This window comes from Oryctolagus cuniculus, chromosome 3 (assembly GCF_051225735.1).
Source record: "Oryctolagus cuniculus isolate XC-2025 breed Fujian yellow rabbit chromosome 3, ASM5122573v1, whole genome shotgun sequence".
Classification (NCBI taxonomy): Eukaryota; Metazoa; Chordata; class Mammalia; order Lagomorpha; family Leporidae; genus Oryctolagus; species Oryctolagus cuniculus.
Window position 1 is genome coordinate 140,274,247 of NC_142869.1, and position 18,633 is coordinate 140,292,879.

The window sequence follows — 18,633 nt, forward strand, 5'->3', positions numbered from 1 at the left end:
TTACAAATGGAATTCTCTTCATTTTATAAGATCTGTGAAGGAGAACATGTCAGGCAGGAAACCAGCCTCAATTTTTCGGTTGGTGAGCAAAAACCTGAGTCGCACAAAGAGATGGTTAGTTTGACTTGAGTCGCACAGAGATGGTTAGTTTGACCCTCCTCTTCCCAGGAACATCGCGGTTTTCCGGTTATGAAATCATCTGGACTCCTCCTGTAGACTTTGTTCTAAAATGTAGCGCGCACAGGGCTCACCCTTTCTTGTTCACAGGAGGGAAGGGGCTGACTTCATGCAAATTATCTGCTTTTGTTGCAAAACTTCAGGGAACTCATCTATGAAATGTAGGCTCACAATAAGAAATACAGTGCATCTCACTGTGTTTCCTTCAGCCAACATGAGATTGTTTCCCACAGTGTGGAAGACTTGAAAAAAAAAAGTGTTTCATCACAATGCCAAAACTCCAGCAATGCCTTTGAGTGCCTTCAGGGGAGGTAGTGGAGGTGGGAAACCGTCTACTCAATGCTATCATTATTTTCAGAGTTTTCACATAGCTGGGAAATGTGTAAATGAGTGTAGAAAGGTAGGACTGGTTGCTATATTTAGGACCAGCAATTATAGACATTGAAGCTCTAAGCTGCTTTTTTGCTCTTCTGTAATTTCTAGCATTAAAAAATACTAACGAGGAACAGTATGAAAATCATTTGTTAACAATGGGTAAAGATTGTTTTGACAACGTGGAACACTGCAGAAACGTATCTCGTGATTCTGACTGTAGTAACTGAGGTTTCCTTTTCTCCCCTCTGCCTTTCAGTGACAATTTCAACGAGCACCCTCTTTGATGGCTTGCTGGTGACGGGGCTCTACACGTCGACCAGCGTTCAGTCTTCACAGAGCATTGGCGGTTCCAATGCTTTTGGGTTCGGTAAGCTATCCTGGCAGCTGTGGGTATTTTATGCAGTTACTGGATTTTTTTTTAAAAGCGTCTGTTTAAAAATTTTAGACATTATTTCAGAGAAAATGAAACAAGTGATTTTTTGCTTGTTTGATTTTGGTGAATTCAGTCACCAAATGAGCTTGGAGTGCTGGTCTTTCTAGCCCTCTCTCCGTCTACCTTGCCATGACACTTGGTCCTATGAGATTCATGTAAATTTTCGTGTTCTGCCACTTAGGTTGTTGGGAGCCACTCTGGCACCCATGTGGATCGATCATTCCGTAAGCTGTTTTCATGAACAGTTCCTAACATATTGTGAGAAGTCAAGGGTGTCATATTCAGTTTGGCAAGTAAGCATCATATAAAGTGGAAGATAGCACTGTTTGTTAAAATAATAAAATTCTGTGAGCACTTCAAAAAGAATGCCACATGGTATTGAAAACACACGGGGAGTCTTTGTTCTTAAACCAACAACTTGGCCAGTTATTTTGTGGAGAGACAGGAGGCCACAAATCCCAGAGGATTCTCAATTTGGAAATCGCTAGTTTATCCTCAGTGCTGTAACCATGCCAAGCTGGAACTCAATAGTCCCTTCACAAGTATCAAAAAATACAAATTTATAGGTTTATGTAAGACATGAGATCAATGATATGATTCTAAAGTTGGGAAATTACAGTAGACCTTCTCCACTGATGTGAGAAAGATAAACTTGTCTTATCAAAGGCAAACATCGTGTTCCGTGTCGTATTTTTTCTCTGATATTTATTACATAAATAAGTTTACCTGTGAGTCCCAGTGGTATGTGAGTCCCAGTGGTAGCCGTGCCAGGTAATTCACTGACTGAGGTTGGAGCAGTGATACTGATGCTGCATTGTTACTGTGCTTGTCCAAGGTGAAGTCCACAGGCTCAGAGCTGAAAGGAACCTGGAAGCTGTTTGATCATCATGGTGAATTATTTGACATTGAGAATTTTCCCTATTTTGAAGATTCCAGATGAGAGTTTACAATCTCTTGCTAACTAGTTCTAAGGGCTAAACCTCAGGAGGGGAAAAAACACCAGTTAGGGCTAAAAATTCCACTGATGGAGCCCTATCCTTTTGTGCTCTGCAGAGTTGAAAGGTCAGGTTGTAACCATACACTAGGAAACTTCAAAAAGTTCATGTAAAATGGAACTAAAAGATCAGTTTATTTTGGTACAAAATACTTTGAGATTTGTCCCTAGTGTTTTCATGATATTCATCGTCCATGAGCTTTTGAAAGTGTCCTCATATTACTGTGTATGCGTAAGTATGTTGCATGCCACTTGTTTTCCAGTAGGCCCCATACCTAAGGTTGCCAGATTTAGCAAATGAGAATACAAGACCCCTTGTACATTTGGACTTTTAGTAATGTTTTAGTCCAATGCCATAATATTTAGAGTAAGGCCTCCTGGGCTGCACTGTAGCTCAACTAAGTTAAAACAGGACTGGGTTCGGGGGAGCCCTGGGCCTTGGTCATCTTTAAAGCTTCCCACCCGGTGATTACAATGTTCATCCCAGGTTGAAAACCACATACTGGGCCAGTCCCCAGCCCACAGCATCTGCAGCACCTGGTGGAAGTTCTAACTGCAAAGTCCCAGGATCGCTGCAGGCAAGGTGCATCTGAAACCTGAAGGGGTTTTTGAGAATAAACTCTCCAGGTGGTTTTGATGCACACTACAGTTTGAGAGCCGCTAGCCTAGGAGAAAGATACTGTTTCAATGAGCATATTAATGCAGAACAGCAAACTTGACTGAGGGGTGGCAAAGAAATTTACTGAGTGCCAGGAAGGGGTATGACAGAAAAACTAGATTTTTGAATCGAGATCTGAAAGAGTCAAGGTTATTGAGTTAAAGTTCTTTAAAAAGTGGGGCACAGCATTCTTGAAATAAAGACCAGCAGGTGCAATGGCCAGAGTGTGGGCAAAGGCTGGGAATGTTCTAGAAACTGAAAGGAAACCTTAGAGTAGTAGCTGGACCTGGGATGAAGAAGCAAAGGGAGAAGGCTGGGCAGGAGACCAAAGCCAGACCCCTCAGGATCTTGTAAGTTTAAGGTCTTTATCCTAAGAGAAGGGACAAGGATTCAGGCTGGGCCTTTCATTTTGGAGATCACTCAGGGGTCAGTATGGAGGACAAACTCTAGGGCCCAGGAATGGATTCAGAAAGTCTGCTCTGTGGTTAAAGAGAGGTTATTCCGGGGCGTGTAAGAAGTCCCGGTGCAGGCTGGCACAGGCAACAAGAAGGAGCTGTACGAGGAGGGCTGAGACTTGGGGCTGTGTGCCTCGGCCAACAGTTTCACCTTTCTAAGCTTTGCCCCCTTGTCTAAGAAAATGATAATGATAGTGGTCCCTGCGTCATGAGATGCTGGCTTTATCCTCAGGGTGAAAGCAGGTGAATTATGTAAAGCCCTCTGCACAAAGAAAACACTCAGTTATGTGTGTCTTAAGAAATCTCATGGAAAATGCATGTTAAAAAAAAAGATGCATGGATTTTTTAAAAAAATTTTTTTGACAGGCGGAGTGGACAGTGAGAGAGAGAGACAGAGAGAAAGGTCTTCCTTTTGCCATTGATTCACCCTCCACCGCACTGATCCAAAGCCAGGAGCCAGGTGCTTCTCCTGGTCTCCCATGTGGGTGCAGGGCCCAAGCACTTGGCCATCCTCCACTCACTCCCAGGCCACAGCAGAGAGCTGGCCTGGAAGAGGGGCAACCGGGACAGAATCCGGCTCCCCGACTGGGACTAGAACCCGGTGTGCTGGTGCCGCAGGCGGAGGATTAGCGTATTGAGCCACGACGCCGGCTGCATGGATTTTTTTTAACATCAAAATAATGATCTTTCCTTTCCATTTTCTATGAACTTTTTGAAGGACTGCCCCACCCCAAATCTCAGTAAGCGAAGCAGCCAATTTCCTTAGTCTGAGGTTTGCATGCCCTTCCTGGGGACAGGGGGTAAAGGCAGTTCTGACATGTGTTAATCTGGGGCATGCATGTCACGATGGTTTGAGAGGATTTAGCTCCATTCAGTAAGTATCGTGTGTCGATTTGTGGTCTTCAACAAAGTCACTGAAGACCATTCACGTGTGAACAGATTTTTGAAGGATTGCACAAAATGCATGTATCCCTTTGCCTCAGATTTTTATCTAGTAAGACAAACAAAATTTAGAACAATTGTTAGAAATTATGTAAGAAATTCAGGCTTCAAGACCTTTCCCACAGTGGCTTTCCAAGTTGTAAAAAGGTGGTTTTGACTTGAATTAGAAAGCAGTTTGATGGTCATAAATTACACTTATAATATCCCTGCCATTGTTGTCAGTCCCACATCATGGGTCTCAGGGTCCAGCGAGGCTTCTGAACGTGGGTAGAACCCACTTAGGATAATTGGACATCCAGAACCAAATGCTTAGGTTACCGACAAGCAACTTGACATTTTACAGGACATGGTTTTCGTATGTTGAATAGACAGCTGAGACCTTTTTAAAGTTCCAGTTATTCATGTTAGTAAATAATTTTATGTGACAGGGTAAATAACTTTAAAATTTAATAATTTTTGGGTATTGTTAAGAGTTAATCTTCATAAATAATGTTTTGAATGGGGAGCAGGGGATAAAATGTGATAAAATGGCCAATTTTGGAAGAAAAGTTAGTATGTTGGTATTTGATTTAGATTCAGCATATCCCTTTCAATTTAAGAACAAAATGCAAAAGTTTTAATTTGGCCAGGGTGCAAGTGGGAAAGTACAGGAAACTTGCAGAAGGTAAAACTGAGAAGAACTGCTGCGTTTTGGTGGTTGAGTAGTTATGGTCGGATCAGGCGGAAGTGATATGGCGTTCTTCGATCGAGAACAAAAGAGTTATTGAATACATAATCTATCTTCAGTCCCTCATGTTTTTAATGGAATTCTAAGTAAATACAGTGGTGTAATGTTTTCCCAACATATCACAGGATTAGTGAGTGATGTGTTCGCTGTGAGAACTAAGACAAAGTAAAGCAATTACTTGAGACTAAATAAGTACTTCGAGAAGTTTTTTCTGCCTAGATTGAATTTTAATTCTGCTAATTACACTAAAGTATTGTCACTCTCCTTTGAATGTAAGATACACATACGATCAGCCAAACTATGATCATAATTATTCCTAAAATACCATTGTAGAAATGTAATTCCAATAACATAACTGCAGCCTTTTATGTAAAAGCAGAATTCTTTAAAATGCATGCCTCACTGACCAAAAATAGGCAAATGCCTAATAGCTTGAAATACATTAAAACAATAGCTATGCAAAAGATGTCCCTATGCCAGCCCTGCCTGATTTGAAATACCTCATTTTGCTTGTCAGTATAAGAAAGCACACTGCCCTGGGGAAGTGTGGTGTTTAATTATGGATATCTCTTTGTGCAGTCCAGAAAAACAAATGCTTCCTTCTTGTCTCTGCCTTTGAATTCCAGCTCAATCATGTAAATCTTGGAGACTCACTGTGGTCTTCAGTGAGGGTCTATTGGAATATCCTTTCATGCAAAATTGTTCTTCTAAAATGCAATTTTACTCAATACTTAGTATGCTGGCTCTAAAAGCTAGAGGTATTACTCAGTTTTTAATACTCTGGTTCTAAAACCTGAGATTCAGATTCATAATTCCGGTGGATAGTGGCCTCATTTCAATTTGTTAAACCTCATATGAATTTACCTTTTTTTTTGGATTTGTCGTTTGTCCACATTTTGTTCAGCTGATCACCCATTTTATCATTTTTCGCTTGTAATTTTGTAATTTCTGTCTATATCATTTCCTTTGCTTTCTGTAATAGTTAGGCACCCTAGAACCAGTCATTTAAGCAGCAGAACTTTGGAAATGGTGAGATTTGATGAAATCAAAGTTTGGAGGAGAAATACAGTAAATGGACCCAGAATTTTTTTTCTTTCAAATATTTTACTCTTAAAAATCAGTGAATTGTATTTTTATTAGTGAATGAACAATTAAATAAAAATTAGTATTTTCCACACCATCTTTAAAACACAGAATCATTAAGATTTGATTTTTTCCCAATGTGATCCAACATTCTCAGCAAATAGGACAGGGGAATACAAAGCAAATTTTTGAAGTGCTTTAAGAAAGACTTCACATTTTGGTAAATGTTAAATAGGTTATTAAAAGTGTGTGCTTGACTTGTGGATTTAGAATATATGTTGGAGTTTCATTGCTAGGATGCAAATGTTTTCATGGGTTTTATTCTGACTTAATTTCCTTTGAGGTGATATTTTTTAATTGACATTGTAGTCAAAAGCTTAATGCACAAGTAAAAAGTAAAAAACAAAACCATAGTTGAGCATGAAAAAAAGTGAGGGATATAAACAGTGATCAAAGATGTTCAACTTCACTCATATAAAGTACTTTTTAAAATAGTCACAAAGTCGTCAAAGCTATTGCGACTTAAATACAGGGTCTACTTAAGTGAACTTTTGGTTATCCTTCAATGAAGACTAAATAGATTGGCACAGTGGTTAGGGTGCCCGCCTAGGGGCATGGGCATGGCATATGGAGTCCTGTCTTCACACCAGATTCCGGCTTCCTGCTGGTCTGCACCCTGGGAGACAGTAGGCCATGGCCTTGGTGAATGGGTCATTGCCACCCACATGGGAGACCTGGGTTCAGTTCCTGGATTTTGGGGTAGTGAGCCAGTGTATGGGAACTCTCTGGCCGGCTGGCTGTGTCTCTGTTTCTAAAATGAATAAAATAAATAAATTAAACATTTAAAAATAATTTGTAAATGCCTAACCTGATAAAAAATAATAAACACCTAAGTAAGATCTTTTACAGCTTTGCAGGACCCTGGGTTCACTGCAGTTCACTCCTAGGTGTCCTGTGTGTGTGAGACTGTGAGACCACATGTTATGAATGCTATGAATATAAGCCCATACTTAGGGCTTGCTGTCTGTAAACTAGCAATTTCATTAAATAAGGTCCCAAAGAAAAGTGATATTTATTTGCTAGCCTAAATGAAGCTAGCACTTTCCCCCCGAATAATCTAGTTAAATTTATTTCATCTGTCTCTTTCCAAAGACATGCAGTTTAAACATCCTTGAGGAATTAAAAGGTGTGACCTTTTATTGGGTCTGGTAAATGATCTCTAATTAACAGGAAGACTCTGGGTTAATTAAACAAATTACTCTAGTTGGTGGTACAAAGAACAGAGCTGATGAGATGAAGCTGCCATTAATTTTCCCTATTTACAGGGTATTAATCTGTGGTTGTTCTTCATTCATCCCACGTGGGTAGTGCAGCATTGTCTCCACTAAGAAATAATTTTATCCAGTTTGTATTTGACACATGACAAAACTTCAGGATTATTTTCTAATTCCTGAGTAATTAACTTGAGAGGAATCACCACTGGGGTAGTAGGCATGATAAATGTAAAGTGGTGGCATTAATCAATCAAGGAACTGCTGATACAGATGTTCAGGGGCATGGGATTTGGGCCAGTTCAGGTGAGTTGTCAGAGAAAGGCAGCTAAGCGCAAGGGTTCATTGCTGGACCTCTGGGGGTAGGCAGCTGGGGTTCTGCACCCTGCCCTGCATCTTGCTAACTTGAGCAACATGTTTGCTTTCTCCAAGCCTCAGCATTTGCCCTTGAAAAACTAGGATAACAACAGTGCCCAGTTCACAGAATCCTTTGGTGGGTTAAAAGAGATTATCCATTCCAGTGCCTGGTATATTATGTGCTCAACCTGGGCATTATTTAAAGACTCAGAAAGAAGCGAAAACTTTACTTTGGGAAGAGCTATAGAATGACAAGATGATGCAGAAGACAAGTGGCAGAGGTTGGCTAATCCTCCGCTTGTGGCACCAGCACACCGGGTTCTAGTCCCAGTTGGGGCGCCGGATTCTGTCCCGGTTGCTCCTCTTCCAGTCCAGCTCTCTGCTGTGGTCCGGGAAGGCAGTGGAGGATTGCCGTAGCGGCCATTTTAGGGGGTGAAACAACGGAAAGGAAGACCTTTCTCTCTGTCTAGCTCTGCCTGTCAAATAAATAAATAAATAAATAGGAGGGAAGTTGGCCTTAATGTGCAGGGTATGCACTCAGTTTCTTACCTGTAGAGTTTAGAACCGGGTTGGACTTCCTCAGAACCTGGCTCAGCCCTTACCCCTGATACACAGGTGGAGACAGGACTTGGGAAGAGCCAATGGGGCTATTGCACGAGAAAGTATCAGTATGAGGAATAAAACCAGGTGTTCTGGCATCACACCCAATTTTCAGATACTTTAGAAAACATAATTCACGTATTATAAAATTTAATATTTTGAATACACATTTCTGTGATTTTCAGTGTATTTATAAGCTTGCTCAATTAATCCCAATATCTTATTCCGGAACAGTTTCATCCCCTCCCACAGAAACACATACACATTAGCAGTCATTCCCCATCGTCTCTGATAGCTCCTTGCACCTGCTTAGCTGCTACCTGCCTATTTTGGACATTTCGCAAACATGGAATCATATGACATGTGGCCTTTGGGGCCTGGCTTCCACTGAGTATAATGTCTTCAAGGTACATCGTGTTGCAGCATGAATCTGTGGTTTACTTTTTTATGGCTGAATAATATTCCACTGTATGGTTATATCTCTTTTTGTTGAATGGATTTATATTTGGCAGTTAACAGATTCTTAAAAGAAGCTAGACTGAGCATATGGAAAATAAAATGAAGGAGAGTTGAAGGGAAAGCTAAGGAGTAAGATTATCAGATTTTTAAAATACTCACTGTGCCTGCAAAACCCCTGAGGATTAAGATTGCTTAGCCAGTTCTACAACTTAGACCTGGAAATCGAGATGGGTGTCCGCTCGGCCCTCCCTTCTTCCTTTCCTGCCATTCAGGAGAGGCCGTGGGAGCATGTTTCCACCTTAACCGTTTTGCCTCCATTTAAACCGTGAGCTACACAAGCTCAGCCGAAGCAGATTTATTAGCATGGGATTTGGATGGAGACTCATCAATCCCAGTCCAGCTCTTCCTGAGCTGGATCCAAGGAACAAGTAAACACTTGGGAACTATGGGCAGCCATCCTCCACAGTGGCTCAGAGGAGTCTCGTGCAGAGAGAAGACAAGGAAACCCAGAAGCCTTCCAGACTCTGCTATTAGGCTTTCTTGGGCTCAGGTTCAGATATCCCTGGGTTCTAAGAAATGATAAGAATAGCTAACATTCCCAAGCACTTGCAGTATTCCTGGGGGTGTTAGCGTTCCTGCTGGCTGTCCCCCTGCCTCCTTGGCTGAGCCTTCTTAAGCCCGTCCTCTGCCCCTCTCTGGCATCCCCTCCTCTGTGCGCCCCTGTCTTCTTTCCTCTCCACCAGCCACCTCCAACGAATGACTGAATTTCCCGATTTAGAAACCTGTTTGCCCCTGTGAGAACAAGGAGATGATCCAGTCACCTCCACTCATGACACATACTGCGTGTCACTTTGAGCAGCGTGACTAGTCACTGAATGAATAATCCTATAGAGTTCTTAGAGATAGTTATTTTTTATTTATTTATTTATTTATTTATTTATTTTGATAGGCAGAGTTAGAGAGAGAGAGAGACAGAGAGAAAGGTCTTCCTTTTCCATTGGTTCACCCCCCCAAATGGCCACTATGGCCAGCGCACTGTGCTGATCCGAAGCCAGGAATCAGGTGCTTCCTCCTGGTCTCCCATGCAGGTGCAGGGCCCAAGCACTTGGGCCATCCTCCGCTGCCTTCCCGGGCCACAGCAGAGAGCTAGACTGGAAGAGGAGCAACCAGGACAGAATCTGGCGCCCCAACCGGGACTAGAACCTGGGGTGCTGGCGTCTCAGGCAGAGGATTAGCCTAGTGAGCCGCAGCCCCGGCCATTAGAGACATTGTAGGGTGTGTTACTGCTGGAGTTGCCTTTAGTAAATGTGTGTGTATGGGCGAGTGTATGGACAAGGGCAGCTGTAGGGAGAGGGAGAATGCTCTAAGTCTACATATGAACTCTCCTGTACATGCATTTTAAACTACACAAACATACACCACTCTTACCACCCAGAGCTCTGGGGAAATTCATCCCAGCTACCATGGTGTCCCTTCCTCTCCTGGAGGTGGTGGGCACCAGTGTTTTCAGATAGGATGGTGATTGATTGTCTTCTACAAATCAGGGGGCTAGAAAGAACTTGAAGAGAGAGTCCAGCGCAGCCTGATGTCTTAATGACACATCACAACTAAGTTTTATTTCAGCTCACATCTCCCCAGAAGTGGCAACTCTATAATTGCTTGGAAACAGATCCTAAAATTATATCAGGTTAGATGATCAAGGAGGATTTTTTTTGTATTAAGGTGTAATCCCTTCCTTTTTTTTTTTTTTTTTTTTTTGACAGGCAGAGTGGACAGTGAGAGAGAGAGAGACAGAGAGAAAGGTCTTCCTTTGCCGTTGGTTCACCCTCCAATGGCCGCCGCGGCCGGCGCGCTGCGGCCGGCGCACCGCGCTGATCCGATGGCAGGAGCCAGGAGCCAGGTGCTTTTTCCTGGTCTCCCATGGGGTGCAGGGCCCAAGCACCTGGGCCATCCTCCACTGCACTCCCTGGCCACAGCAGAGGGCTGGCCTGGAAGAGGGGCAACCGGGACAGAATCCGGCGCCCCGACCGGGACTAGAACCCGGTGTGCCGGCGCCGCTAGGCAGAGGATTAGCCTAGTGAGCCGCGGCGCCGGCCAATCCCTTCCTTTAACTTTAGTATTGTTCTCATTTAACGTCTCATATGATTTAAAGTGGTAAATGTTTGTTAATAAGTAATTATGTCACTTGGGTCCTTGCCACCCATACGAGAGACCTGGGTTGAGTTTTGGGCTCTTGGCTTTGGCCTGGCCGAGTCCTGGCTGTTCTGGGCATTTGAGGAATGAACCAGCAGGTGGAAAACATCTCTACCTTTCAAATAAACAAATTAAAACAAAATTTTAAATTAATTGTTATGTTTTTCTTTATGCAAAAGCAAACAACAAATAAAGCCATGCTTCACAAAAGACCCATTTTCCAGCACCTTAATATTCATCTAGCAGTTTTCTTTGGATGCCACAGATTCTGGGGGGGGCGGAATTTACACTTTGCCAATGCAGAAGCAGCTCTGTAAAAATGAATTAACATCAGCTGTTCTAGATAGAGGAAATTAGCCCAGAGACCACCGCAGGTACCTTAAAAATGCAGGTACCCGGGGTGGGCATTTGGCCTAGTGGCCAGGATGCCACTGTCCCACATCCACACCACAGTGTCTGGGTTTGATACCTGGCTTGGGCTCTGGGCTCCAGCTTCTCGCTAATGGGCATTTTGTTAAGATTCTCCCAGTTGGTATTAATTCACTTGCGAAGAGCCGCTTAGTCTTGGCAAGGCATAAGCTCATTTCTGTTATTCAAGAAGCCATTCGCCCTGATGACTTAGCGGGAAATGAGTAAGGAGATAGCCGGAGGTCACTGGGAGGGCACTTTCTTCCTCGCCAGAGTTCAGCAGAAGAATCCTGGAAAGGAAGTGTCTGTAAATGCCGTCTTGTCTCTCCCAAGATAAAACTGGTATTGGGGATACTTTTCTCTCGCTGTCTCTAGCTGGAGTGGGGGTGGGGTGGAGACCGCAGTGGGGAACAGTGAGTCTTGGCTGATAAGAGGTGCAGAACTTCTCTGAGGGTGACCCTGCACAGAGCGGGCCAGGCTGTCCGCTGTTAACAGGGCGCAGGATCGAAGGTGACGCTCCAGGCGTGAGCTTCAAAGCTGGGCTCTGACCTAGCAGTCGTTTTCCTGGGCTTGTGGCTTACTTCTGAAGGTTTCCAGTTCTTTTCTTGGTTTGCAGATAACGATAAATGAATTTATGTTCTTGTGTTCACAGAAGTTGACTTATAAATACTCTTGGGTAAGGTTGGTTTCTTATTTTCTGGCAGTTGAATCTCAGAAAAACGGACAATGATTTTATGAAGTTATTAATTTCCAGAAATAATTCTGACAATTATCTTTGACTTTTTTTTTTTTTAAGCAGTGAAGGTACATTCTTAGCATCTCCTGGGAAATAGTTCTCAATTAAACATATGCCTTGGGCTCCTCACCCATGTAGTATGGTTCCACTCCGGTGTTCTGTGCTGTAGTTTTGTTCACTCTGATGCTGGGTTTTCCATTTAGCCTAACAGACGTGTAGGCTGCTTTCCGAGGCGAGCACAACAACTAAATTACTGTTTTCGGGACTCTGAATGTCTGACTCGTTCGTGTGGGAGTTGCCATTTTGGAAAACAGAAGAGCGAAAACGCTGTGACTATTTCGGTAGAAGTTCAGACGGCACTCCCTCTCCGCTGCTCGTCCTGCTTGTTTGCATCCGTCAGAACCACGCTGCTGTGATCAGCTGGCTAATTATGTTATTTCTAGGTCTCGTTCAGAAAAGTTCCTCTCCACATGAACTCGAGTAAATAGCGAACCCGAAGTAAAAGCAGGGTAGCTATCAGAGATCGGGTTCAGGGAAGACGTTTTGTTTTGCCCTTTAATTGTTTTCTTTTAAAGTGATTATCCACACTCTGAGAAGAGTCTTTTTTCCACCGGATTTTAAACCCATGGGATTGGATAGCATTTCCTAACAATAATAACTTAAAGGATGAATCTGTTACCAATAAAAGAAGAACTCACTTGGGGTTTGGCTTTCTGTTCTAGGGCCTTAGACGGAGGGCTAGAGCTTGAATGTTGATGAGGTTGATGAACTTTGTCCCTAACCTGCCCCATTTCCCCCTTTCTTTGTTCTTCTTACCCTTTCAGCAAGGAACTGCTTTCAGTCACACCTCAGAATGGATTTTAGACTTCTGTGTAAATAGCAGGTTTTCCCACATTGTGCGTCTTGCAAACATTAGTGTCTCATGTTACACTAATAGGTCTAACATGGAAAGCTTAGAATTTCTGGTCAAAGAGTGCTTCTTAGAGTCTTAATTTTGTTGTTGTTGTAGTTTCGAAACATAATTCAGGATTTTGTGTACAATTCACCAGTTCTTGGCATATTCAGTGTTATATAGCCATCACCACTAATTTGAAAACATTTCAGTGCCAGATCTCAGCCTTTCTAAGCCCCTGGAACCACGAATCTACTTTCTATCCCTGGATTTGCGTCGTCTGGACCTTTCACACCAATGGGATGGTCCAGTAACGGGGTCTTTGAGCTGACTTACAGACTTAACGCTGATGCTGAGTTTTGCATTTGGCCTCCACACTCAGGTGCCTTCCGGTTCGTCCAGGCTGAAACACGGATTAGTCCTCCACTCTCACTTGTGGCTGAGGAAATCCCACTGTATGGATATTTCCTGTTTTATTGACCTCTGGAATCCATTGATGGGCATTCGCGTTGTTTCTAGTTTTCACCACTCTGAATGGCGTCCCTGTGAACCTTCATGTAGAATTTTTGTGTAGGAACACTTTTTAGATTCTCTAGGGTGTGTACCTGGGAATAGAATTGTTAGATCACGTGGTCATCCTCTTTAAATTTTTGAGGAGTGGCCAAACTGTTTTCCATGACGCTGTACTGTTTTGTATTCCCACTAATAACGTGTAGGAGTTCCAGGTTCTCACATCTTTACCAACACTTGTGCTTTTCTTTTTGTCTTAATGAGAGCCATCGTAGTAGGTGTGAAATGGTATCTCAGCAGTTTGATTTTCATTTTTCTAGTAACTAATGATGCACAACATCTGGATATCTTTTCATGTGCTTATTGGCCATTTGTATGTCTTCTTCAAAGAAATCTCCAAGTGCTCTACCCATTTTTAATGAAGTTATCATCCTTTTTCTTGTTGAGCTGTAAGTTTTGTGTACATTTGCACATTGGTAATTAACAATATCATGTAATAAAAATTCTTGCAACAATTTATGTTAGCATGGAGTTCTTTGTTTTCCCAAAGAACCACATTTTAGACCCTACAGAACTAGTTTTGCATGAGATAGTTTGGGAAGCATGGTTTTAAAGGATAGTCCATCATAACTAAACTGACTTTTTAATCCCTGAACAGTTCTGAAAGTGCAGAACTGTTTATGTAATTTAAAAATGCTAACTTTTTAAAAAGATTTTATTTATTCACTTGAGAAGTAGAGTTATGCACAGAGAGAAGGAGAGACAGAAAGAAAGATCTTCCAACTGCTGGTTCACTCCCCAAATGGCCTCAACGGCCATAGCTGAGCCTATCTGAAGCTGGGAGCCAGAAGTTTCTGGGTCTTCCACATGGGTGCAGGGGCCCAAGTACTTAGACCGTCTTCTGCTGCTTTCCTAGGCCATAGAAGAGAGCTAAATTGGAAGAGGAGCAGCCAGGACCTGAACTGGCACCTGTATGGGGTGATGGCACCACAGGTGGAAGCTTAGCCTACTATGCCACAGTGCCAACCCTAAAAATGCTAACTTTTAAAAATTATTTTCACTCTAGGTACAGTAGGTATACAGGGCCTTTTAACCTTTAACCAGAAGAAAAACTAATATCCTGATAGAAATGTACCAGAAAGTGACAATAACTTAAGAAGAAAGACAAACGTTCCATATCTGAGCAAAATATTCAACTTACTACTAACAAAATCATAATTAAAACAATATGAGGGATGATTTTTTTAACTGGAAAAGATGCTTTAAATTATGCCTACTCTGTACTGGTACTGGAAACTTGGTATTTATTGTTAATGTGAACATTGATTTGATCATCTAGAAAGCAATTTGAAGCTTGTGAACTGAGACATTAAAATGCTCATGTGCTTTGACAACAGTTCTTTTACTTTGGGGAATCTATTATAATTTTTAGAAAGGACTTATTTATTTAGAAGGCAGAGTGACATAGAGAGAGAGAAAAAAAAGAGACAATGAAAGAGAGAGGGAGACAGATGTAGATGTTGCATCTGCTGGTTTGTTCCCCAAAAGGCTGCAATGGTTAGGGCTGGGCCGAGTGGAAGCCAGGAGCCTAGAATTCCATCCAGGTCTCTGATATTGATGGCAGGGACCCCAGCCCTTGGCCAGCACTCACTGCTTTCTCAGGCACATTAGCAGGGAGCTGGATCAGGAGCAGAGCAACCAGGACTTGAACCAGAATCCCATATCAGATATGGCATCCAGTGTCACAGGCGGTGGCTTAACTAGGTGCACCAAACACTGGCTCCTATTATAAATTTTAAGAACCAGAAAGAGAGACGAATTTACTGTATATGATCCATCAAAGCTGATAGGAATTTTTTGAAAAATTTGGAGATGTCTAATAATAAGGGAGTAATTGCTTATGTTAGATATTAAAGGAAAGGAATAGTATTCTGCCATTAAAATTAACATATTGGAATAATAGCTGATGACATAAGAAAATGCTCACCGTGTAATTGGAGTAGAGGGATAAGTACATACACACAGCCTGCTTCCTCAAATGATGCTGCAGCCACATCCATTCTCAGGAACCACTGTTATTTGACGGGATCAGTTTGGGTATTGAGCCCAATGAAAGAAATAAATTAGACATGCTTGTTTTCTGTTTTCTATAAATAATGAAACAACAGTTTAATTAGTTTGTTAGAAGGTGATCAATCCAGTGGGGACTAGGGAGAGCATGATAGGGGGTACATCTGTGAGTTTGATTTTTTTCTTCTCAATGTTTGTGTAGTTTTTGAATACTTAAAAGTCAGAGAGAGAGAGAGAGAGAGATTGATTGATTGATTGAGATTTCTTCCATCTGCTGATTGATTCCTCAAATGGCTACAGCACCCTGGGCTGGTCATGCCAAAACCAGGAGCCTGATTTCTCACATTGGTGAACCATCGTCTGCTGTCCCAGGATGCATTAGCAGGATGCTGGATCAGAAGCAGGGTAGCCAAGACTTAAAATGGCACTGCAGTGTGGGACGTGAGCTTCCCAAGAGGCAGCAACACACCATGCCACAACCCCTGTCTCTGGGCTTCTTAGGAAATAGTACAGTTAGGCCCTGTTTGCCCATTTCCAGATGTCAGTTGAAAGTAATTCTTTTTTAAGAAATTATTTATTTTGTTCATTTATTGAGGGGGAAAGAGAGAGCTCAAGCCAATATCCACTAGCTTACTCTCCAAATGGCTGAGACTGACTGAGCCTGAAGCCAGGAGATAGAAACTCAATCCAAGTCTCCTGCCCGGGTGGCAGAAACTTAACTACCTAAGCCAATATCCTGCCCCCCAGGTCCGCCTTGGCAAGGTCCTGGAGTCAGGAGGCAGAGGTGGGTATCGAATCTTGTCCTCGGGTGTGGGTCAGAGGGGTCTTACCAGGCCAGACGCCCCCTCCTAAGGACTGTTCTTTAACCACGGGTCTGGAGGCCATCATTGTGGCGCAGCAGGTAAACAACGCTGGCCTCCCATAGCAAGCACTAGCTGAGTCCTGGCTGCTCCACTTCCCATGCATCTCCCTGTGAATGTGCCCGGAAAGGCAGCGGCAGAAGGTGGCCCAGGTACTTGCATCTTTGCTACCCACGTGGGAGACCTGGGTGAAATTCCAGGCTCTGGCAGAAGGAAGATCTCTCTCTCCCCTGCTCTGCCCTCTCTGTCATTCTGCTTTTCAACTAAAGAAATAAATCTTAAAAAACATAGATGTACTTCTATTGATTATAGTTCCATTAGGATTTTGTTTTGTTTTATTTTTTCACGTAAACCATAATTCCAGTTTTGGTCTCTTTACAATGGAGCAAGAATATAAATAGACTTGTGAAGAAGTCTAAGCTTAGACTTCTAGATGTGTATGATTTTTGTTTTGCAATCTTTAATAGGTGTCTTTTCCACCATAAATTTTTTTTTGACAGGCAGAGTTAGACAGTGAGAGAGAGAGAGACACAGAGAAAGGTCTTCCTTCCGTTGGTTCACCCCCCAAATGGCCGCCATGGCTGGTGCGCTGTGCCAGTGCACTGCGCCAATCCAAAGCCAGGAGCCCGGTGCCTCTTCCTGGTCTCCCATGCGGGTGCAGGGCCCAAGCACCTGGGCCATCCTCCACTGCACTCCCGGGCCACAGCAGAGAGCTGGACTGGAAGAGGAGCAACCAGGACAGAATCTGGTGCCCCAACTGGGGCTAGAACCCGGAGTACCGGCGCCACAGGCAGAGGATTAGCCTAGTGAGCCGCAGCGCTGGCTCCACCATAATTTAAAAGCAGCCTTTCTTTAGCTTCTTGTTACTGTCCTCCCAAACATTCAAGTTAGTTTGTATATATACAACAATTCTCTTAGGAATATTTGTTCTTCATCAGTTTATACAGCACTTAATGACATATTAGGATAATTTGTAGTTTTCAGTAGAACAGTTTTGGGAGCACACACCAGAGAAGCACCCTAGTCAATGTCTAGAAATAAAACACAGAAGCAGGGGTGTCTACTCTGTCCCAAGCTCAGGCTACCAGATGCATTGGTGAAAGAAATACTGTCATGGTTGTCTTTGGGTAGATACCCATCTAATGAACTGATGTTGTTTTCAAAGGTAGTTTTAGAGATAAAAGTTCAATTTTCAGCCTACTTTTTAAAAATGTATTATGCAAATGATCAAACAGGCATTGCCATTGAAAGAATTTTAGAGCCAACACTTCTACTGTTTTCCCAGGCCATAGCAGAGAGCTAGATCAGAAGAGGAGCAGCCGGGACTCGAACCGGTGCTCATATGGGATGCTGGTACTGCAGGCTGGGCTTTAACTCCCTGTGCCACAGCGCCGGCCCCCGATGAGCTGAAATTTCATAACTGTGCATGCCTGTGTAGCCCAAGCCCCTATCACAATTCTAGAACATTCTCACAAGCCCAGAAAATACCCTCGCATCTCTCCTCCCTCAACTTTCCCCCCACTCCCAGAGGCAACCGCCGTTTTGATTTTGCTTCACCATAGATTAGCTTTGCCCATTCTAGAACTTCACATCAAAGCGTCTGTCCAGTGCTTATTTTATTGCGTGGCTTCTTCATGCAGCAGTGCGTCTTTGAGATGTATCGGTGTTGCGTGTTTGGTAGTATGTTTTTGACTTGCTGAGAAGTATTCCTTTGCTGTTCCACTCTATTAGTGAACGCCTGAGTTGTTTCTAGTTTGGGGTGATTACATGTGCAGCACTATGGACAGCCTTGGACAAGTCTTTTTGTGTGTATGTGTTTTCATTTTTGTTGGACAAATATTAAGTGTCTTTTTTTTTTTTAATAAGAAATTACCGGACTTTTCCCCCACATGGTTGTACCTTTTCACACTCCCACCAAGATAATATTCGAGTTTTAATTGCTGGGAATCTTCCACATTGGTATGCTCAGTGTTTTTAATTTTAGCCATTTTGGTGAGAGTATGGTGGTTGCTCATTGTGGTTTTCAATATTTTTAAAAAGTTATTTGTTTGAAAGGGCAGGGGAGAGCTCTTTCATTCTCGGTTCACTCTTTAGATGCTTTCAAAAGCTGAGGCTGGGCCAGGCTGAAACCAGGAGCCAGAAACTCAATCCAGGTGTCCCCTGTCGGTGACAGGGACCCAGCTACCTGGGTCAGCACTGCTGCCTCCAGGGTGCTCATTAGCAGGAAGCTGGCACAGGAAGTGGAGCCTGGACTTGCATCTGGTATCAAATGTGGACATCCCAAGCAGCATTTTCATTTATATGCCTAAAGTCTGCTCCTCATTGTGGTTTTAATTTGCATGCTAATGATATTGAGCATTTCTTCATGTGCTTATTGGCCACTTTTGTGAAATTTCTGTTTAAAGCTTAATACCAATGTTAAAAATTAAGTTC

General features: G+C 42.8%; 1 protein-coding gene across 2 annotated transcripts in view; it reads left to right on the forward strand.

Annotated features, from left to right (window-relative positions):
- Positions 1 to 18,633, forward strand: part of RELN (reelin) — a 539,369-nt gene that overhangs the window by 75,566 nt on the left and 445,170 nt on the right. For both annotated transcript variants that reach the window (XM_051849694.3, XM_070071183.2), the window contains exon 2: positions 809 to 919. In XM_051849694.3, coding sequence (XP_051705654.3) covers positions 809 to 919 — 111 coding nt within the window. The remainder of the gene's footprint in view (positions 1 to 808; positions 920 to 18,633) is intronic.